This window comes from Rhinolophus ferrumequinum, chromosome 6 (genome assembly GCF_004115265.2).
Source record: "Rhinolophus ferrumequinum isolate MPI-CBG mRhiFer1 chromosome 6, mRhiFer1_v1.p, whole genome shotgun sequence".
Lineage (NCBI taxonomy): Eukaryota > Metazoa > Chordata > Mammalia > Chiroptera > Rhinolophidae > Rhinolophus > Rhinolophus ferrumequinum.
The window spans coordinates 92,813,144-92,837,668 of NC_046289.1; the positions used below are offsets into that span (position 1 = coordinate 92,813,144).

Here is a 24,525-nt window from a genome sequence, read left to right on the forward strand (position 1 = left end):
ATCAAAACAACAATGACATTTTTCACAGAACTAGTACAAATAATCCTAAAATGTACATGGAATCATAAAAGACCTCAAATAGCCACAACAATCCTGAGAAAGAAGAACAAAGCTGAAGGTATCATGCTACCAGATATCAAATTATACTACAAGTCTGTAGCAATCAAAACAGCATGGTATGGACATAAAAACAGACACATGGATCAATGAAACAGAAAAGAGATCCCAGAAATAAATCCATGCTTATATGGTCACTTAATCTATGAAAAAGAAAGAAGAATATACACTGGGGTAAAGACAGTCTATTCAATAAATGGTGCTGGGAAAACATGACAGATACATGTAAAAAAATGAAACTGGACCACTTTCTTAGGCCATATGCAAGAATAAAGTCAAAATGGATTAAAGACTGAAGTGTAAGACCCTCAACCATAAAATCCTAGAAGAAAATACAGGAAGTAAACTCTCAGATATTATCCTTAGTAATATTTTTACTGATAAGTCTCATTGAGCAAGGGAAACAAATGAAAAAATAAACACATGGGACTACATCAAACCAAAAGTTTTTTCACAGCAAAAGAAACCATCAACAAAACAAAAAAGATATCCTACTGAATGGGAAAAGATATTTGCCAATGATACATCTGATTAGGGGTTAATATCCAAAATTTATTAAAAAAACTCATACTCAACACCAGAAAAAGAAATCCAATTATTAAAAAATGGGCAGAAGATCTCAATAGACATTTCTCCAAAGAGGACATTTAAATGGCCATTAGACATATGAAAAGATGCTCAATGTCACTAATCATCAGAGAAATGCATGTACAAAACACAATGAGATAACACCTCACTGCTGTCAGAATAGTCATCATCAATAAATCAACAAACAACAAGTGCTGGCAAGGATGAGAAGAAAAAGGAACCTTTATGTGCTATTGGTGGAATTGCAAATTGGTGCAGCCACTATGGAAAACAGTATGTAAGTCCTCAAAAAAGTAAAAAGTAATTACCACATGATGCAGCAATTCCACTCCTGGGTATTTATCCAGAGAAATCCAAAACACTAAGTTGGAAAAATATATACACCCCTATGTTTACTGCAGCACTATTCACAGTGGCCAAGATATGGAAACAACCAAAATGCCCTTCAGTAGACAAACAGATAAATAAATTGTGGTACATTTACACAATGGACTATTACTCTGCCATAAAAAAGAATAAAATCTTATACCATTTGCAACAACATGGATGGAGCTAGAAGGATATTATGCTAAGTGAAACAAGTCAGATTGAGAAAGACAATACTATATGATCTCACTTATATGTGGAATCTAAAGAACAGAATAAAGAACAAACAAATCATAAATACACTCATAGATACAGAGAACAAACTGATGGTTGCCAGATGGGAGGGGGTCGGGGGATGGGTGAGAAAGGTGAAGGGCTTAGAAAGTACAAATTGGTAGTTACAAAATAGTCACAGGGATGTAAAAAATAATATTGAATGTCAACTATAACTAAATATATGTATATGTGTGTATATGTATATATATATATGGTCAAGGATTGTAAAGTACAGCATAGTGGATATAGGCAATGATATTGCAATAGCTATGTACAGTGTCACATGGGTAGTAGACATGTTGGGGTTATCACTTTGTGAGGGGTGTAAATGTGCAATCATTATGTTGTTTTTGTACACCTGAAACTAATTAAAAAAAATAATGATACTGAAACTATAATTTTTTCTTAAGATCAAAACACATTGAAATGTTTCCAAAAATGAAATCGCTTAGGTATAATAAATAAGGCAATAATCTACTCCTTTGTAGCAGAATTTATTTTGGATTAGCCAGAGATCAAAGAATGCGCTCCAGACTGTGACTCATGAAAAGAAAGATGTATAGAGACAATAAGAAACTTCTAATATTGAGGGAAGATAAAGATGGATACAGAGGGAGTAGAATAGCTGGGATGACTTATAACTAGAGCTAAGAAGCTGCATTTTTACATAAAATTTGGAGTTCAGAAGGTGCAGAATTAGGCACGTTCAGTGTGAGAATATTGAGAGCATCAGTGAGTCTCCTCTTGCCATTAACTGCCTCCCATAAAGCAGGTAGTGGCTTCTTTTAGGTTTGTTTGGATTTTCTTGTTTTCATCCTAGAATTCTTATTCTATATATATAATTACAATCAACTCGTAACGACACTACATTTTCTTTGAGATAATATTCTTGAGTGGATGCTGTTATTTTTTAATTTTAGCAAAATTGTTTTCACTGGACTCCATTGTTTTCTCCATAAATTTTAAAATAAAAACTATTTACATATCAGCTTCTTTGTCTCTATCAAGTTTTAATAATTATTGCTTCGGTCCTTGTATGTTTAGCTTTGCAGTCGTTTTTTTTCCTACCAAGTCTAATTGTATTACGTCAAATTTCGTGAACTCAATTTTATTAAGATGATTTTATTCTTTAATCAATTTTTAGTTAATAGCAAATGCTGTAATTTGCATTTTTAGCCATTGTGAATTTTAATATTTTTAGTAATTGTTAATAATTATTTTTTTCTACATTACTTTCACTGTTTTCCATTTTACCAACAGCATTAGTTTTATAAAACACTTTACCATTTTAGTTTCAGGTATAGTTTTATCTACTGATTTATTGCCTCCTTCTGTGAAGTCCACATGCTTATTTTTATTTTTCTTCAGGGCCAAAATAGTACAGTGCAAACATCCTTGAGTATTAAGAGTTAAGGCAGAGGCAAAACACAAGGTTAAAATAATGGGTTCATGACATTTCCACATTGCTTTTTACTTTCCCCTATGTAGTTGTGCTAGCTGGATTTTTTTTGTGCTTTTTTGTTTGTTTGTTTTCTGTAACAAATACTTAAAATATGTAACTTTGTCTACAAAATGAGACTTTTCTGTCATAGTATTTGTGTTGATTACTGATGTATATTTTGAAATACGTTAAATTATATGACACTAAGAACTGGTAAATAATGAGTAAAACATCTTAAATATTTTGTATCCGAGTTAAATTTTTACATTATAGATACTTAGCCTAACTGTATGATATCTAACCCTGTTACTCCTACAAGCTTTTTTTTTTTTTTGCTCGTTGTTTGTTTAATTTCAGTGCCCTTTGAAAGTCTCAATCTCTGTTCCTGCATTAAATTAGTTTATGAAAGCTGTGGTGGATGATTACTTTGAGAGTCTTAATATACACAGCATCCGCAAACATTTGTTTTGCAAAGTTTTCTATGAATATAATGACTAGGTGTAAGCAAAGAATACGTGACCTGGTGCATCACACTCTTCAGAACAAATGCTTCCTCGGCCATAATTATGTCATCATGAAATCATGTTCCACGTCCTAAAATAAACTCATTGCCATATAAATTATCTTCCTGAGATATTTTTGTAGTTGTCTTTTTAACAGCTTCCTTAGCAGCGTCTTCCAAATTTCTCACAATACCAAAACAAAAATTTCTTTTTTTGTGTTATCTGCATGAAAGCTTCAAGCTTGAATGTTCAGCAACCACGACCCTTATGCTGCATTACACACACGTACTTGCATTTTACACAAGCATACTTTTTTTTTTTTAGCTCAGTCTTGTAAAATATACACTTTTAACTTCCATGAAAGCTCAGAGAGTTTTCTCTAATGTCACGGTTCGGGACTCACCTGTGGACGTGGATGTCCAGTGACCAGGCAGGTCAATTCTAGGGTTTCTCCTTCGCGTATTGTGTAGACTCTTTCGGAGTAGCGTTCTTCCTCAATGTTACAGGCCAAACCCGAATGCACAATACGAACTGTTGGGGGCGCTGTTGAGTCAGAAAGAGAGACAAGATACATAAAACGATAAGTAAACTATCTTTCAATGAATCATCTTCGTTGTAAGAGTAATTCTTCTTAGACTTTACCATAGATCCATCAGTCTTAACACTTTGAAAATCCCCAAGGGATTAAGGATTTTGCTGGACAGAAAGCTTCAAATTTATCTAACAGTCACCAATATATTCTGAAAATGGCAACAGGGAACAGGGTAGTGAGAGAAAACTGGTGACTCAGAAAATCACCATCGTTACAAAACCACGTGACAAAATTTGATTGCTAAAACGTGAGAGGTCCCTTCCTTTCTGAAATACACATTTTAATAAAGGAAGTTGTCCAAAAACTAGGTAGTACAAAAGAAAGAAGACCATGGGTAATACGGAAAAAGGAATTCGAATTGAAGATACTGGCTTCTTTCTATTAACTTTATAGGCCTTGTGGTGCACATAGGAAACTAAGGCAAGACAAGATTTGATTATCAGGAATTGAACACAAACTTACTTTTCAATATTTATAGACCCTTGTATTGATATGAGCAAAAGATGATCACTAAATTAAGCCACTGAAGAAGTCAATAAAGCAGATTCCTAAATATAAAATTCTGATTTAAGAGAGATTTAGGTCTTATAAAGCTGACCAATATATATAATTTTCTCCTACTTCAGTGCGACACAAGCCAATAAAATTTGACTAGCTCTCATTGATTCACGTATCACTGGAAACCCACATATCACTGAAAATCTCTTTGGGTTTTGACAAACTTAAATAATAAAATATGCTTCCTGTCATCAAGGAGATTACCATCAGTAACCAGCTTCAAATTGGAGATCATGACCATTTGTGGATTCCGTATTTTTGTTTGTAATACATTTGGGAGTGGAGGAGAATAAGTTATATAAATTAAAGACAAGTGGAAAGGATATATATATATATATATATATATATATATATATATATATACACACACACACACACTTAAAGAACAGTAGTAAACTCAAGAATTTCCTGATAGCAATCTCAACCTAAACAGCAGTATTATTAGTAGAAGCTATGGCAGGTTAAAAATTAATGCAGGCATATTTGGAACTGTTTATCTAACTTTAAAAGGTCCACGAATACTGCAGAATTTGAAGATAGATTTGGTGATTTTATGGAGGAAATAAAATGATTACAAGTCCAACTTATGTAAAATCTGTGCTCTGCAAGTTAGAAAAAAGTTTCTAATATCTAATATGCTGTTTTATATAATACAAATGTATAGAACACTCATAGAGTTTAATCATAGAAAAGGGAATATTTTATTATCCTTCTCAATTTCAAAGAGAAACTGAAGCCTACTTATGGGTAATAAAACAACTGCTTATTTCAATTTCTTTCTGGATAACCAAGTGGAGTCCTGTTCTTCAACCTTCAAATTCAGGATTCTACTCTCTCCAATACCCAGGATCAGATGACATGTAAAAATTTCCAACAGTAGGATAAAAATGAAGAGGATTTTTAGAAGAGTAGTTTTTATATTCAGTATGCACAATAAACTCCCCAGGAGTTTATGTGTTTAAAATACAGATTTAGAGGTATACACAGAGACCTGTTAGGTGTGCAGAAAACCCCAAGAATCGGCATTTTTAACAAACATTGCAGATAATGACATAACAGTGCTACTTATGCCAGATTATTAGAAATAATTTTCTGGGTCTTATAACTATTTCTTGACTAAAGGAAAATACTTCAAGGGATAAAATAGCCTTTGTTTCTAATTTTTCAAGTAGCTAAAGTTCATGCATCATTTCCCTAGTTGGAATAATTAAATGATGCCTAAACAAATCAAATGAATTATTTGGTCTATAAAACCAATTTATCAAAATTTTCTACCATGTCTTTGGACTCTGTCTAGACATTGTAATAATTTTCTTAGCAGTATGACATTAGAAATCTTTATCTGTAGTGTTTTTCTGGGTGTTCTGATATATCTCATACTATGTTTCCAACAAATCATTTCCTACAGTGATCAAATTTAAACTTCAATTTAGATGACACTAGAGACTTATTTATTTTTAAACACTGGTCTTATACAACTGTATCCATATTATAGAGGTCAACAAATTGATGCCAATCAATAAACACTTCCAAAGTACAAATAGAAAAATATAGATTCATTACCTTGAAACGTATTTCTGTGCCAATTTTAGCTTAATAAGTAATAGCCCACATGTTTATTAATACAATTAATTAGCAACATGACATCCTTTCCAAACTAATTTACACGTGTTATTTTTGTTTGAAGTTCAAGTCAATGAATAGTATTGCTATTTTTACCATATCTTTCCAAAGCATCATTATGCAAATAAGTAGCTTTATTTAAAACATTTAAATTATACAGTCAGCACATTGTGTTCATTTACAAGGGTTAATTTTCTACTATTGTCTTCTATATTTCAACACATTCTTGGAAATACTGTAATTGTCATGAACCTACCGCCTATTTTATTGGAGGGTAGACAATTCCATCATAGTATAAATGTTGAAGATGCGTTCCTAGTATTCATTAAAATATATGCTCAGTACTTCAGGTTGGGGGGTGGGTAAAAACAGTGAAAGGGATTAAGAAGTATAAACTGCCAACTATAAAAATAGTCCAGGGGTAATAAAGTACAGCATAGGGAATATAGTGAATAATATTGTAATAACTATGTATGGTACCAGATGGGTACTGGACTCACTGCGGTAATTACTTCTCAAGGTATATAAATGTCTACTCACTATGTTGTACATCTTTAACAATTGTATGTCAACTATAACTAAAAAAATAAATAATTTAAAAACCATACACACACACACACACACACACACACACACACACTCAGGACTTCAGCTGCTGAATGATAACATGAACATTCTGGAAGCTTCCATCAATGCTTTTGGTGTGCAGAAAGCTCAACTTAACAGGTTTAGAGCTCATCTAGGTCAATGCTCTTATTCCCAAATTAGAGAAGTAAAGTGTGAGGACATTGAGGGGAAGCAGGGTTTGCCACCCCAAAGCAGGCCTTTTGGGATTTTGATTTTAAGCTGGTTATTTTTAAGAAACAAAGATTCAGAAAGAACATTTGACTTCCTCCTAACTGACTAGAGGAATTTAGATAGAGGACTTGCTGCAGGAAGGGAGCTATCATCACAGATAACTGTGGTTTAATACGAACTGCTAAGTGTGACAGACAGAGAGAGGAACCTACCAAGGCCCATTTGTTCATAGGCCTCTCTGTATCCCCATTGTTAAAGATGGCCCAGCAAACATTTATAAACATTTATGACTAAACATTTGCTTTCCCATCCCCATGGGAATTGCAGTCCTGCCCTCTGAAGTCCCAAACCACAACCCCCATTTCTCCTTAGCACAAGATGGCACGTAAACCTTAATTTCAGCCCTGTACTCAGCTCTCGTATCCTTACAGAATTCCCATGTGTACATACATAACAAAGTTGGTCCTGTTCACCTGTTAATTGGTCTCATGTTAATTTGATTATTAATCCAGCCAGAAAACCTTAGAAAGATAGGAGGGTAAGTAATTTTTCTGCCCCCACGACATCAAGTGACCAGGCTACAGATCTGCAGCTAGGACCAGAATCAGTGGGCCTTTCTTCAGTACCTCATGCTATTAAAACGATGTCTGACCTAGTTAAATTAGGGTTCAAAATAACTCCCGACTAGTCCTAGACTAGACTATGGAAATGAAAAAAAAAAAGATTGAGAAATTATTCATGAAATAGAGCACCATAACGAGATCAACAATAGAAAGAGTATAGTTGCTCTAAACTTAACCAACATAACATCGTCCCAATTCACTACGGCCCTCTCAAATCCATGGGATCTTACAACTGCCAAAATAATATCTTGAAATTTCTATTTTCATCGTGTGTTTTTCCTGCTTTACCGTCTATAATGTCTCCCAATGACATTTCAGAGTCCTAATCCCATGCCTTTTAGAGGCTCTCTCAAGGGTCCTCCCACTATTCAACCCGAAACCCCACTTTCCTGTAGCATCAACCGAACATCAGTGGGAAAGTAAAGAGCACTGAAATTCTAAGAGCCTTTGCTCAGGATGCTCCCTCACCTCTAATGACCAGACTGATATATGGACCAGTGTTCCTGACACCTTCTTGAATTACCTAGCAATCATCGTCCTTGCTTTTCTCCAGGAGACATGCATTGCCCCTGCGTTCTAACTTGGTGTTAAGTTAGTCCCTCGTTACCAGGAGGGACATCATGTTAAGCATCTGTCCCATACCACATAATTCAGAGCACAGAGTAGGCATTTAGTAATAATTTGTCTTAGCAAATATCGTTAAAATGACACCAACCCCCTATGATGGCAAAACATCAACTATTATGGCACTGAATTTACTTACTTTAAATGGAAATGCCATTTGCAATACTATAGCTGAAGCAAGACATATTGTATCCTCTGCCTTGTGGGAAAAAGCCTCAATTCATCATCCTGAAATTGGACTAAGGGTTATGATCCCCTCTGTCCTGTAGAGTCAGCAATAAATTAAAATGTTAAAATATTGCATGAGACTCATATCCATCCAAATCTGCTTGCAGGAAACCAAATCCCGTTACATAAATTCTTTCCTAACACTAATCTCATCAACTCCCTTAATTTAAGTAAGCTGGCTTTGGGTTCAAGAGTTCAGCTGAAAAGGGCAAAAGAGAAACATTCTTTTATCTTGTTAGAGGACACTTTTGAAAGTTAAACCAAATTCTCTCTGTATTCTGTTGGAGAAACAACACAAATAAATTATTCTCTAATGGCAACAACCAGAAACATTTTCAGTTTTCCGTCTTATGTACAGACTTTCAAGCGTATTTTTATTGAGCAACTGCTATAGATCAGATACAAGGCTGTGTGCAGGGCTTGTGAAGATTAATGTTATGAACTGTGCCCTCTTAGGAGCTTACAGCCTACTGGGCCTGTCCAACTTATTAAAAGCAAAAACAAACAAATAAACAAACAAACAAAAAACAAAGCTGAACAGGATAGGTACTCTAACAGAAGAATGTGAAAAGCACTATAAAAGGGCAAAGCAGAACATGACTAAATCTACTTGGGGGGTTCCAACAGGTTTCACAAAGTCAGTGACGTTTAATCTCGTTTGGAAAGATGCATGTGGCAGGAACCAAAGAGGAAGGACATTGCAGACAGAGGAAATAGTGTGTGGAAAGGCCTGTCTGTAAGAGACTGACTGCAGTGTTGTTTGGGAAGTAACTACATTAAAATGAGGTCCATGTAGTTTCAAGTTTACTCCAAACCTTCACACTGGTACCACTCTCTCAACTTGCCATTATGTCTCCAGACATAGGTGAGACATTGTATAGTCCTAGGAAATGAGGAATGGAAGTGAGGGGAGAGACCTACCTCAGACTTCTTGTTAGAGAAGACTCAGGGATTAACTGAATGTGGGGATGAGGGATGAGGTGAGATGACACTTAAATTTATACTTTAACTAGGTTATCTATGCAAAAGAAGATGATTTTTAAATAAAAGATATTCTCCTAATTACCATGGATCCCAAATTACCCGCACGTGAGAGAGGCTTGAATGAGGGTCTCTGAGACCAAATTATGCAGGGCTTTGTGAGAGTGAGGATGTAGATGAAAAATGTTTTTGAGGAAGAAGCTTTCTCTGGTCACAGGCAATGTTCCTGAAGGACATACAGTTATTTGCCAGTAATAGGTTTGGTATTAAGAGTTTTCTCTCCTCTAAGAACCATAAGAGCTGTGGACTTTGGTAAATCTCTCAAGTATCTGATTCAACTATTCTCTGGAAATGCAAGTTGCCAGTAAAATTTTGCCATTCTTCTGCAGTAGGTCAAAGTAACTTATGTTCTTGGTGTGGGTCACAGATTTCTTAGGATAGTGTGGAGAGATGGATTGTCACCGGACTCTTCTTAGAAGTCCCGGTGACAAGATCACTAAACCACCTGGCACCAGTATCCCTCACACACTATAGATTCTGTGGAGAGAGAGACAGAGAAACAGAGATAGATGACTTCTCGCATCTTACTGCTCTCCCGTGGCCAAAAGGAGATAATAGAGTTGGCATTGTTACTTGACACCATTCTCTTAGAAGTCATTCAGTTTTGGTTGTGAAGCAAACATAAAAGCAATCACATTTCCTTCCATTTTGCTATTGGTTTAAGTGATTATATGCTTTCAGAAAACACTTTTCAGTTTTCAATATCTTACATTAAGCTTATTGGCATTGCCAATAATTAGTTTCTTCTGCTTATTTCACAATTTTTACTGTAGCACCTGTGTATAGTACTTCTTATTTTCTCTCTTTCCTACCTGAGTGACTAGTTTAAGATACGGTGTGAGTCTTCTCCCCGCCTCCGTTTTCACAATGATCTCCCCATTTGACTTTTAAATTAAGTACTGCGTCTAAAGGTCTTGTCCATAATTATTCCTCTGGTTGTTGACAACTCCTTTGCCTAATATGGCTCCCTGGGCCCATTATATTTCATATTGTAATATCACAAACTCAGATAGGGAAGAGGAGACGATGATGATTTGAAAGAGAAGACACAGAATTCTGTTTTAGGTGCTGACAGGGATCTGACCGACAGTTGGCAAGTTGTTGCTGGCCATAAACATTTCAAGCTTTTAAATGGCAGTTGATAGTTGACAGAAGTAGAATTGACAAAAATCTCTAACAAAACAGAGCAGTTAGAACATAGAATGAGAAATTAGGAGGATAATCACATAACCAAGAAGAATATGAATTATTAATACGGAGAGGCCAAGCAAGGAATGATGCTTAGTATGATTATTAAGCCAGGCAGGTAGAGGGAAGACAAAGAAAAGATGGTGCTTGAAAAGTTACACGAAGCATGGTGAAATGTCTAAAAATGTCACTTATTACAGAATTGTCAGGAGGAGCACAGACAAAAAGATCATTCCTTTTGACAGTTAGGAAGGCAATGGTGAATTTTAAGTGAGATATGGCTGCAGACCATGGGGTCAAAAACTGAATGAGGTGAGGTTTGATTGAAAGGGAGAAAAGGCTTAATAAGCCGAATCAAGATTAGGGCAAAAAGTGAAACTGCTATTGAAGTTTACCAATATGTAAAGAGAAATAGTAAGTATAAAACTGAATATTCTAGTGATATTATACCACCATCGCAGGATTGCAAAGAATTTACATTGTAAGAAACAAACCATAATGTTTGTATTTCAAACTTAACTAAATTTTGCCAATACTGTACTATTTCTCTAGTATCCTTCATTATTCTTTTAAAATTAACTTCCCCAAAATTCCACTTTCTTTCTATTCTTTCCTTTTTTCTTTCCCCTAGTTTATAGTTTGCTATTTTACAAGTTTAACTTTGCCAGTTTATGTACCACCTATGCAGCTATCTCTCAAAACTGTCTCATCTCTTCTGTAAACAAAGTTAATCAAGATAAACCTCACAGCTTATAAGTATGCTTAATCTCTCCCATATTAAAAACTGGAGACATTTATCTTCCCATCAACAGGCCTCGTCTTACCTTTCCTTTATAGTCTAGTGATTAGAAATAATGGTACACACTGTAAGCCATACTGCTCCTGCTTTGTAATCCTCAGTCCGCAGCAGTCAGGTTTCTGCCCTATCATTTATATATGTATATGTATATGTAATTAATATACACACACACACACATATACATATATATTATATATGTGTGTGTATTAATTAAAGCTTATTAGGGTGACAATTGTTAGTAAAGTTACATAGATTTCAGGTGTACAATTCTGTAATACATCATCTATATATCACATTGTGTTTTCACCACCTAGAGTCAGTTGTCCTTTCATCACCACATATTTGACCCCATTTACTCTCTAAAAAATAACAGTAAGGCAGGAAAATAGAAGATCACTTTGGTACGCTATTAATTTTTTGTCATTATTTTGATCTCCTACCTCTCCTTCAGTCTTAGTTTAAGTGCCTTTGCTTCCATGTAACTATAAGGATCTTTTAAAATTATACACTTATTCTACACTTCAGAACAATATAAACTATACAGTTGACCCTCGAACAACATGGGTTTAAATGGCGAGAGTTCACCTACATTTTTTTTGATAAAGTCAGTGCTTCACATCTGCGGGTTTTACATCCAGAGATTCAATCGATTTAGGATTGAAAACAGTATTTTCACATTGCCAACTGCAGATTCCCAACCTTGGATGGAAAATATTGTTTTCAATCCCCGATTGGTTGAATCTACAGATAAGGGCCTACTACAGTTAAGTTTTTGGGGAGTCAACTTATACTCGGACTTTGGGCTGTGTGGGGTTCAGCTCCCCTAGCCCTGTTGTTCAAGGGTCAACTATATTACATCCTACTATTACACTCACAACAACCATGAAACAAATATAAACACATTTCCAAGCATGCACATAAGCTAAATATTCAATTTGTATGTCTTTCAGAAAATTCCAACAATTTCCTTAAAAAAAAAAAATCAGTTAAAATCCTTCTGTCATTGTCATTTTAATCCCAAATAGGATAATATTTTAATACATAAACAACATACAGATTATTTTAAATCAGCTTTCAGCTCATTTGAGTTGTTTGCTTCCATTGGTTATTTTAAATTAACAACACTTTCAACATTAGTGTAAAGTTATCTCCCAGCTCCTTCTCTCTCCAAACCCCATATTTGGTTACCACTGTATTTCTGTCCACTGGAGAGAAATATTTTTTTATATATATATTTAATTTGATGAGCTATAAAATGAAAATACTAAGATCCTATTGATTACTCTGGATTTAATCAAAAGAAGATCATATCTACCTCAGATGACTTTGCTGAAAAGCTCTGAATATGAAAGGTTTTGAATATTTTGTATTATTTCCTCCGCACACGTTGAACGGCATTGTTATAAATTAATTGAGCCACCCTGAGAGATTCTCCAAAGCCCAAAGTAAGGTAAGAAAATTAAACCATGAAGCCACTGGTTTTAGAAAGCAGCTATTACCATTTCCTAATAACTGAAGTTAATGTCATCTTTTTAGGTTAGTGTTAACCAACAATTTAAAGCAAATAATACAATTAAAATTTTAATCTTAAAACAATAGTGAAAGCAATATATATATATATATATATATATATATATATATATATATTCTTTTTTGTAGAAGAACTGCCTTTAGTGTCATCTTTTAACACTTGCGAATCAAGGTACTAACTTCACGGAAAATTGAATACATACAGCAAAATATTAATCTGAATTTTCTTCCACAAAGTGACATCTCTCCTATTTTTCTTAACTGAAACACTATAAAATTTTTAAATTATATTACATGAAGGTTTCCACATTTGTACTTTCAGATTTCATTAGAATACCTTTCTTTGTTATCTTCTAGAAGCATAACCTAATAATATCTAAGGCTAAAACTTCAAAGACCCTTGTATGTTACATAGATTTTAAAAAAATACAAGTTTCACTGAATCTAAAGTTCTCACCATTGTTTTCAAATACAGCTTTTGACAATCTGTGACATGTGTACCAGAGAGGAACCATGGGCCACCAAGTCTGACACAGCCACCTATGTCCACTAGTCATCTATGCCCCCCTGCCTCTACTTGGATGTTCCCAACACAAGCCCCTCACTATGACCTACACAGTATTTTCCAGCAGAAATATTTGACCTTCTCCAAGGAAATATTTGAAAGTCCATCAAATATTTTAGTAATCTCATATTTTCTTCACAAAAGACATGTGAACAAAGCTGGGTACCCCAACTTGAAGGTAAAGATTGGGAACTGTGCTCTCCCCTTCTTGGGTAGTAAGGTGGTATTCTATACATTAGTTCCTGGTTTTCTGTTGAATCCTATGCCACATCTTGAATTGCCTCCAACTAAAGGTTGAAATCATGTCTCCACTTAACAAATACATTTTAGGGGGAAAAAAATTAATCCAGAAATTTTGGAGGCTAAGCCATAAATTAGCAATGGACGGGGGATAAAAAGCTGAGGTAGACACAGTCTTTCTTTTATGGTACCATTCTTTATGGGCTTTGAGTCACAGAGGAAGCAAAGTAAAGGAGACAGAGAAACGACTCCAACATTGCCAAGAGGAGGACAGCATTTCATCTTTAAAACCTTTGATTAAGTCTTCCTCCTCCTCTAAAATCAAACTTGTGAAATGGCTTCCTCTTAATAACGTCAGAAGCCATATGTTACACGGTCAGTGAAGCCTCCTAGGTTTTTTGAACCAAATCTTTCTTGCTTCTTATTAACTATCATCCCCATCTGACAAGATCAGGTACTAATTACATCATTTTTTAAACCCCTCTGGACTGAATGCATTCTTAAATATACTTATCCTTCTCTAAAATTAAGAGCTTTTCAACTTCGTTTACAAAGCCCCAGCAAATACTAACTAATATGAAATTAGTCTCATCATTGTGCTATAACCTTAATCACAAATTGGATATTTCGAGAGAGCCATTATTTCTTCCACTCTAGCTCATCAAGAAAACAAATGAGATTTACTGCAGAATATGCCAAAAATGAATACTTCAATTGGCTTCTCCAAGAGTAGGAATGGCAGGCGGAGAATTTTGAGGATCTGGCCTGCCAACTGCCCCATTATCTCTCTCCATTGAGAAATCACTGCCAATGCCTGGGACTGGCCCCAAGAAAGTCAAGTTCTTCAGCATGTTATAAAAATGACTAAGAATAGAGGAACCAATGTGATAGAGACAGAAACTTAAAGGCCCCTTCTGAACCCCACAGAAGAGCAATTAAGGAAAAGCAAGAATGATTCAGACCATACCAGGACAAAACTCTCATGGACTGAGATTTAGCAAATGCCAGGAACCTGTCAATGTACTTTATTTTAACAATCTCAACTTCTCTCCAAAACCCTCAAAAGTATAGTTTTAATTTCCATTTGAAAAAATGCTATACCCCCAGTGAAGGTTAGTAGTGAATTGTCAAAGTTTAGTTTTAAGTGCAGTTTGGTCTTATACTAGGAACAAACTTTGATATATAGATACACACACATACATATACATAATATGTTAATATAATATGTTAAATAAATTTATTATATATAAACAAAAATAGTTTTTCCTTTTGGCTATGCTGTATCCCCATTTTTAAAAGGTCAGACATTCCTTTATGTCTTTGGAATTTAGGGGGAAATAATAAAATACAGAAAGAGAATTACCATTTATTATTTATATTCTGAAAGGCAAAAACAAATATTTTTGTTAAATTACTTGGTGCCATAGGAGTTCAAAGTAAAACTATTTGTCTAAATAATGCAATGTGAAACAAGCTATTATTAGTAAATAGTATTATTCAATTTCTGATTTTTTAAATATTGGGCTCTGATAATTTCCAAGAAGTATATACAGGAGCTGAGAAACTGCCAAAAACTGCTGCTCAAGCAATTCAATTTCCATTCATTTGGAAATGAGGTTTTGAAATTGGTCCTGTAAGGATCTCAGCGGTTCACCTCTGTGGCATTCTGGCATGGCATTCTCTAGGACGGTGCTTAGATGTGCCATCTCCCAGGTCACCCATTAACTCAGGTCCCAGAGGCTGGACTTCCCACTTTCCTTTTCCTCAATCACTTGTACTACCTTGGCTGGCCATAGGGCAAGACTCTGCTTTCAATTTTAAACATTTTCCACTTTCTCTTAAATAAATTCGTAAATAGCCTTTCTAAAAATTACTGAGATTGTTGTTAATAACGTTAGGGCTTATTAACATAACAAACAATACGGGAAATTTACAGCGTCACAAAATCTTAAGGGTAGTAACAAGTCAAATGGGTGACCTATAATACTTCACAAGTGCACACGATTTTTCTATTTAATTTTATATCCTTAACCTATGTTCTATATTACAAACTTCTAGTTAATGGTATTGCCTTGAATTTTTTGAGCAAATAAAGAAATACATAAAATAATAAATAATTATTTGTAGCCATAGCCCCTTAATGTTAAATATAAAATCGTCATGCTGAAATTCTCACAGCACCATTCACCTAACTTTAACTTTACATGCCATGCTGGAATTTTTCTCATTTTTCCCTGAAGAATTGATGAGATCATGTCTATCAGATGCTAGACCAAATCAAATAAGTTATTCAGACTTTAATTGGTCCAGATTATAACACAGCTGGGTCAGTGCCTTTCAAAAATCTACTTCCAAAAACAAGTGGCCTATAAATATATTCAATGTTGTTCAACATAAATAATTTTTAAAGAAATGTGAACTACTAAAGTATCTGGGTTTTCCTAAGATGTTTGCAAAGATTAAAAAATAAATAAATAAAACCTATTGTTGTAGTACATATGAGGCAATATATACCTCCATATTTGTTGGATGGGAACCTATAGTTTTTATAGGGAAGCAATTTGTAGATCCAAATGTGAAATACAGATAACTTGTGAGTCATCTCTTCTGAAAATGACCATAAAGAGACAAATTGCTAAAAGATGCACAAATATCTCCACCATAGTATTTACAATAGGAAAACTACAAACAACAGCATATATGGAAAACAAGTAGGCTATTAAACATGGTTATGTAGCTCCAAATTTATTGACATGTAAAAACGTTGGTGTCATTTGATTTTTAAAAATAAGTTTTGAGAAGAGTGGATCAGATAGAGCTTGAGTAAGCACTGTGTTTCTGAGCAAGGGTTCTGAATCCAGGTCCCGAGATTCAAATTCCCATTCTGACATTAACTGTGTGAACTTGGGCAAACAATTTGACCTTTCTGTGTTCTGCATCTGTAAAACTGATTAATAATCAAACCTCTTTTGAAGGATTTAGTAATGATGCAATGATTAAAGCTCATTGGAATAATATCCAGTCCATCGGGAGCTGGCAGCCAGTGCAAGCCATTAATATTTTCAAATGTCTGTGTAAATTTTGCAGGTGTACTAATTGTATATACACAGAAGAAGATCTCCATAAATATGTTCTCTGAATTTTTTTTCTAAAAGACAATTTAGAGATAATCACACAAGAAGGAAAAGGTTCATATCTTTAAAATATTTTAAATTTGTTAAATAACTGGTAAAATTATAAAACAACAAGTATCAAGCAATAAAGTATTGGATTAACAAATGGTGAAACATCCATAAATAGATCACTACCAATATAAAATGATGCAAATCTATGCTTACTGATATGGAAAGACATCCATAATATATTGCTAAGAATAATGTGTATGTTATGACCCTGTTTACGTACGACGCACACTGTGTGCCTAAAGACATGTCTAGAAGGATCTCAGGGCAGTGAATTTCCAGATAGCTTTGCTTTTGTTTTTCTTTCTTATCATGGTCTGTATTTTCCATTTTTTTTTTACAATAAGCACTTCCCCCTCACCCCCAGAACTAATAAAATGCTCTTGTATTTTTGGAGCCATGTTCTACCTCTCTGACTATAATCCTTTCTTTACTTCAACTTCACAGTTGCACTAATTCTCTTAATCTCAATGGATAAAGGAAACACTTGTCTGTCTGGACCCACCAGGTTTTTCCCCAAATAATTCAAGCAATTAAAAAAAAATGATTTAGAATCTTCTGACTTTTCTTAAATTATGGTGCAATGCCAAGTTTGTTTGACATATAACCACCACCTCTGTTTGCAATTTTGAAGAAGTTTAATTTTTTTCACCTATTGTGTAACTCTAAATGACTATTTTTGCAACATCTCACATGGTATTGAAATCTGGTTTCATTATTGGAGTATGATAAGTATAGCTTTTCATCTCCAAGATGATTTCTGCTCTTCCTGCTCCCAAACTCTCAATATCCTCTGTCATTCATCCAAAATCATTTTAACTTTTTTTTTCCAATTCATTTGTATAGAAAATAAGATAATACATAAATAGCAAGTGAATGACCAAGCTCGTAATGGTTCAGGGCACCTGCTCTGTCAACTTCCCCAGAACCTCTGCAATGAATCACCACTCATGTATCATCTTATCCCCACTTTTACAGGCCAACTTTCTCAGTGATCTATCTCACAAACACCAATGTTACAATTTTACATTATCAACACAGTTTCAATCAATGACTAAAACAGTCAAAATTTCCAGCAAAGAAGAATGAAATTTATTTTTTCAATAGTAATTTTCTGGTACAAGTAATTTTCTCCCACACCTGCTTAATATTATTGGTAAATAATGAAGAAATATCATTCTCTCATGAAAAAGTCTCTAATGATAAAAGATATGAATGTTTCTAATGTTGCTAAAGTATTGAGTTTGGAATTGGATTTCCTGGTTAGGAGATATTAACATATAATCATAGATAATCTTACTTTCTTCATGTATAAAATGAGAATGATACAACTTTCCACTTGGTACTGTTTTAGCAATCAAATTGAATATAGTATATCTAGGGTTTACCACAGTGCTTTGCTCACAGCACTTAAGCATTCAAAATTTCAGTTTTTGTTGGCAGTCTGAAATCTCCATGTATGAAGCAAACTTTGGAAGAATAACATTATTGCTGATTAATAAAATCATTACATTTTCTCCCCAATCATTTACATGAAACAAACAGATCAAACCAGAAGCAAGGAACATTTGTAAAAATGACACTAACTTTATATAAACTGTCTACATAATGAAATTACCAAATTTGTCAACAAATCTAAAGTTCTCTTTGAGTCCAGATGACCAAATGAATTAAAATTGTTGTTCAAGGGGCGGCCAGATGGCTCAGTTGATTAGAGCAGGAGTTCTCAACAACAAGGTTGCTGGTTCAATTCCCACATGGGACAGTGGACTGTGCCCCCTGCAACTAGATTGAAAATGGCGACTGGACTTGGAGCTGAGCTGCGCCCTCCACAACTAGATTGAAGGACAATGACTTGAATTGGAGCTGATGGGTCCTGGAGAAACACACTGTCCCCCAATATTCCCCAATAACATTTTTTTTTTAAAAAAATTGTTGCTTAAAATTTCAACTGAAATTGGTGCTTTTCAAAAATAAATATGGAAAATAACTTCAACAAGGTTAACTATTTCATTTACTTAATATTACAAACCATACTTAAATAAATAAAAATAAGGAAACACCTAATGAATAACAAGTAGGTTTACTGTTTCAACAGAGAAGTAATTCAGAAGGCTTTTGTCTAATTTATCACTATAATCAGCATTCTTAGAAATAGCATTTTAATACTCAGAGTGCAAAGCATGCATTTGCTTCCCTACCATAATCTCAAAAGGAGCCAAACATTAGTTGAAAATGTAAAGATGTATCTAAACAAACTATTATAAAATGACATTTTAAATACTGAAGTTTCAATACTTGAAATGAATAATGGAAGAATGATATAAGCCAAAAATGTTATTATGCAGATGAAGCCTCCATTTTAATTAAGGTCTGAGAATGAGAGACTTCAGAGTCTAATTCCAGAGCTATTTTGACATGTATCAAATGTTCCTTAATTTCCAATGAAAGGCCTTTTGACAAGTTCTCATGTTGATATGTTCCTATTAGTTACCAGTACCTGTAAGTGATGTTTTGTCACTGACCTACATTAGTATATCAAATTATGACAGCAAATTAATGGCTGCTCACAATAATAATTCAGATTATAGTCTCTAGCCAAATATTTAGAAGAGCACCTTAACAGCTATGAAACATGGGCATTTCTGTTTCTACTTTACTTATTCGATAAAAGACACTAAAAAAAAAAAAAAATGCCCAGGTTATCAAAATCTTTGCTACTTAGGATTTACTATGGAGTTTACATAATTCAATTCTGAAAACAAACTTTTCTCTTTAAATAAACAGGACAAGAAATAATTAATTCTAAGAAATCTGAGGACAAAGTCTTTGAGATGATATACGTATGTATATGTTCATGAAAACCTCAAACTAAAAACATTTAACTCACGTTAACATATTTGTCCTAATTTTTTTCTTCATATAAGGTAACAGGTTAAAATATGTGATTTTCTATCATTCCTGAGGCAGAGACTGCTAACAGCATGCTAAGGGCTTTTTGATTGGAAGCATGTGCTTAAAATCCCCAGGTATATTTTCTCTAGCAAAGCTTCCTTTATTGCTGATCAACACTGAAGAAGTCTTCTTCGGTGATCATTTTCCCACGTCATTTATTACCAATTTGCTTATGTAGGAAAAAGAGTCCAGCCCTGCAAGGCTATCATCTGGTCTACTCCAGCCTCTTCTCATCCATTCACATATCGAAAAGACACATACATTAAGTTGTAAAGTGGCCCACGTACCATCTATATGACTCACAAGCTCATATCGCCAATACAGACCATAGTCCTGGCATCCAGGCCCCTCTATCCAACTGCCTGCTTGACAGTTTCTCCTGAATATCTTAAGATATCTCCAAATAGCTCCAAAATATCCAAAATTGAATTCATGACTCAATACCTTTCTCTCTTCAAAAAAAAAAAAAAAAGAAAGTTTTTTTTCAGCCTTTTCTACGTCATTGAATGGCAATGCCACCAGAAAATTTGCCTGTACCAGACACCTAGAACTTATCCTTGACATGGTTACAAAGTGTTGTTGATTGTTCCCTCTGATTTGGTCCATTCCCTGCATGTTCACCACCGCCATGCTATCCCAAGCCACTATCGTCTCTTACTCAGACTTCTTACAAAAGCACCCTAACTGATGACCCATTTCCAATTGTGTATTCAGACAACATACATTTTGAAAAAACCATGTAAACCCCTTACTTCAGGACCTTCAGTGTCGCCCTAATGCTTTTAAAATAAAATTGCTATTATCAGAATTTTGAAAACCCTGAAAGTTCTTCCTCTGCTTCCCCATGACATTCAACCTGTTGTCATACTCTCACAGTCCCTCTAACTTGCTGGATTTCATCCTGGTCCAAGGCCTTTGCACATATCGTTCTCTCTAGTTCTAGTCCTTTCGTCTCATCTTAACCTTGTTACGACTCACTTAGAGCTCAGCTCCAGAATCTCCTCCCCAGAGACACATTTCTGGGTCCCCTACATAAATCAAATCACTCATTTATGGGCGCTCAGAGCAACATGGGCGTCTTCTTCATACCACTTATCATCAGTACACTTTTATACCCACTTCTGTGATTAGAAGTAAACTCCATAAGGGCAGAGACTGCGCCTGATATTATTCATCACGTTATCCCAGGAACCCAGCACGGTGTCCAGCACATAGTGTAATTTATTAAATGTTTACTGAGTGAATTCATGAATGCAGTAGAAAACAATAGCCTATACAGATACATATTAGAAAGGAAGGAGAGCAAGGAAGGAAAGGAGGGAGGGAGAGAGGGAGGGAAGGAGGGACAGAGAAAAAGAGGGTAACATAATTCTTAACTATGTGTATACATTAGAATTATAACATTACAGGTTATGTACATGTCTATTGCCAAAAATTGTTTTTCTCACTGACTGTCATTCCATAAAGTGGGACTAATCCAGGTCCATATCTCTAATGGTAAGATAGTTTACATCATAATTTCCTTTAGACTGAGGCGATAACCGTTAGCGTGTCTTTCCCAGAGTCTTTTTATTATGTGGCGACTTCTACAGGCAAAATGTCTGAGAACATGCTAGTTACAAGGCATGTTGTGATTAATGTGACAATATTTTTCCATAAGTGCTATATTACAATACTCTTCTGACTAGTTTGCGGACCTTCAGTCACCACCTATTCTTTTGGGCTGGAACAATAGGCTTTGCTTTTCGTAGGCAAACTACAGATACTGACATTTGTAAATAATATCCTTTGGGTTCAACAAAATTCAAACAAACCATCCCTTCCCAACCAGTTTTTGTGATTGTACATTTCTGACATCCAGAGAAATTGTAAACAATTTCTGAAATAATCTGAAAAATTCTGTCTTTCAAATAATGAAATAGTTTCTATCCAAGTTTAGACCTTTATTCACTTTGGTCTATTAAACTTATTTTCCTTCCTCTACTAAACCAATACCTTATAAACTAAAAGATTAAAAGTATACCCCATTTTTCAACCAACACATGTTACTGAATTCCAACCTACCAAAAAAAAAAAAAAATCAAGGATATTTCATCTCTTGAGGCTCATCTCCATGTTTTCTGAAGACTTGCTAAAAATTAGTAGAGGTTCACTTTCAATGATAGAGACAACCCCCGATAGACATATGTCTTGCCTACTAATTTTCCCGGGGAGTGGGAGGAGGAAGGCCACGTTATACTTTCCTACTTTGAATTAGTTTGGTTTATGACAGCAGTAAGAGAAACATACTGGAGATACTTTAACATTTTTTTATAACAAAAAAAGGCATGTTATTTGTTATAGATTGAATGTGTATCCCCCAAAAAAGATATGTTGGAGTTCTAACCCCTAATACCTCAGAATGTGAGACCTTATTTAGAAATAGTGTCTTTCTACAGGTAATCAAGTTGAAATGAAGTCATGACAGTGGGCTTAATTCACACGACTGATGTCCTTATTGAAAGTGGAAATTCGGACACAGACCAGCACACAAGGAGAACGCATGTGACCTGAAGACAAAGACCGAGTGAAGCGGCCGGCCACGACGAGGAACACCAAAGACTGCTGGCAAACCAGAAGTCTGGAGAGAAGCAAGGACAGATTCTTCCTCATCGCCCTCAGAAGGAACCCGTCCTGCCAATACTCCAACTTCAAACTTCTAGCCTCTACAACTGTGAGACAATAAGTTCATGTTGTTCAAGCCATCCAGCTTGTGGTACTTGGTTACGGTAGTCCTAGGAAACCAATACACTGTTAAACAATTAGTATAGAAGACGGGATGTTTACAGCTTGGCATTGCCCTCGGATGATATGGTAATATAGTCACTAACATCCCTATTGGACTAGGGATGATAACACATCTACCTATCTTTGCTTCCTTCCTGTCCCCTTCTGCTTTCCTCTCTCTCGTCCTCTCCTTTCCTTCCTTTTTTTTTTGCTCTTTTCCCTCTCTTCCTCCCTCCCCTTTTTCTTTCCTTCCTTTGGACAGCATGATGAACTAATTAGAGGTCATGGTCCGACCCACCGGGAAGAACACTATTAAAAAGCAACTTGAGTTTTCTGAGCGAAGACGTCCATTATTTTGTACTTAAACAGTCAGAGAAAGGGACAGATGGTTATAAAATCTAAAATTTTGATTAAAAACATCTTTCCGTCTATTTTTTTTCCTGGAGTGGAATAGTGTGGACTAAAGAGATTTAAGACTGTCTTCAGCATCTATATTTGTACTAAAGTTCAGAGAAAGCTATCTGTCTCTGTCATTCACCCATGAAACACTGTAATCCCTATGAAGCTGAAGCATAGCTTATCATAGATTATCAGAGAGAATGGTCAAAGGAGATACAAGAAAGGACTTCATTGGTTGAAGAATTCCAAGGACATGCGGTGAACACTGTGGGAAGGGTGGGCTTTCTCAGGAAACACAGAAAACTTATGGGACTGGAAATAAGCTGTCCGAAGGTGACAGGAGGCCAGCAGAGTGAATTGTTGTTCTGGAGTGATCAGTGGGCTGCTCTTTCTTAGTTTGAGAGTGAAAACACACACACACACACACACACACACTCACACACGCACACATGCACATATGCACGCCAAAGTCATATTCCAATCAGTTATGGGTAACCGTGTACACTTGGCCTTGGAATTCCCCCTCGTGTGGCAGGCCTAACCAAGGTCACTGCACGAAGGGGAAAGTCTGTTGGGATTTTTACTTATCTTTCAATTAATTGTGTTTTAATATAGCTGATAGTCAATAGAACATTATTAACATTGCATATAATGATTACTGAAAATACATTTACCACATTATATGCCTTGACCAAAAGATATATGTCATTGCTAGCTGTTATCCACTGGTTGCCCTTAAGGCTGGCAATTGAAACCCAACCTCTAGGTGCCAGGCTGGTCAGTGTTCAATGCCAGTTGTCTCTGGCCCAGGAATGAGGTTATACCTTTTCCCATTCTGTGGTTTCTTTTGTACAACAAACAGACCTAGTAAGAACTCTTAAAGCTAAGTAAGAGTCATCTGATACTCTGTGGCACTCACCTCATTATGGTTCTATCTAAGCAGAAAAAAACAAAATCACAACATGGTTCATAGTGATAGTTTAGATACACAAGTTAAAGATACTTACAAAATGAGATACAATGATCTTAATAAGGATGCACTCACATTGCATTACCAAAATAAACTTCCATAATCTTTTGGTCTGGAAAATTGACATGCCTTTACTTTCTTCTCCTGTCCCATTAATAACTATTAATTATGTATATTCAAAAAGAGAATAGCAATTATTTAATAATTTATTCTGTAATAATTTATTTTAACAAGGCCTCTTTCAATTCTAGAAGTTATGATTCCAAAAATACATGCAGCATGCTACTTAGACAGAAATAGCCCAGGTTATTTGTTATTAAATGCTAATTTTTTTAACAAAATACTGAACTTTAAATGTAATAACTGTGTGAAGTGAGAGAGAGAGAGAGACAGAGCAAGATTCCAAGATATTTGTAGAAATAAAAGTCTCCAAGATATTCAGTGTTCTACTTGGATTGATTCCCTGTCATTGGAGACACAGACTCCAGACACGGGCCATATGTCATAGAGCATATGTTTTTAAAACTTAAGCAGCATGAATTGCCATAAACAG

The 24,525-nt window shown here is 35.1% G+C and overlaps 1 protein-coding gene across 1 annotated transcript in view; it reads right to left on the bottom strand.

Moving 5' to 3' along the window:
• The window catches only part of MDGA2 (MAM domain containing glycosylphosphatidylinositol anchor 2), an 806,109-nt gene that overhangs the window by 463,292 nt on the left and 318,292 nt on the right, over positions 1 to 24,525 (bottom strand). The window contains exon 2 of the mRNA XM_033109651.1: positions 3,695 to 3,834. Within this exon, the coding sequence (XP_032965542.1) occupies positions 3,695 to 3,834 (140 nt within the window). The remainder of the gene's footprint in view (positions 1 to 3,694; positions 3,835 to 24,525) is intronic.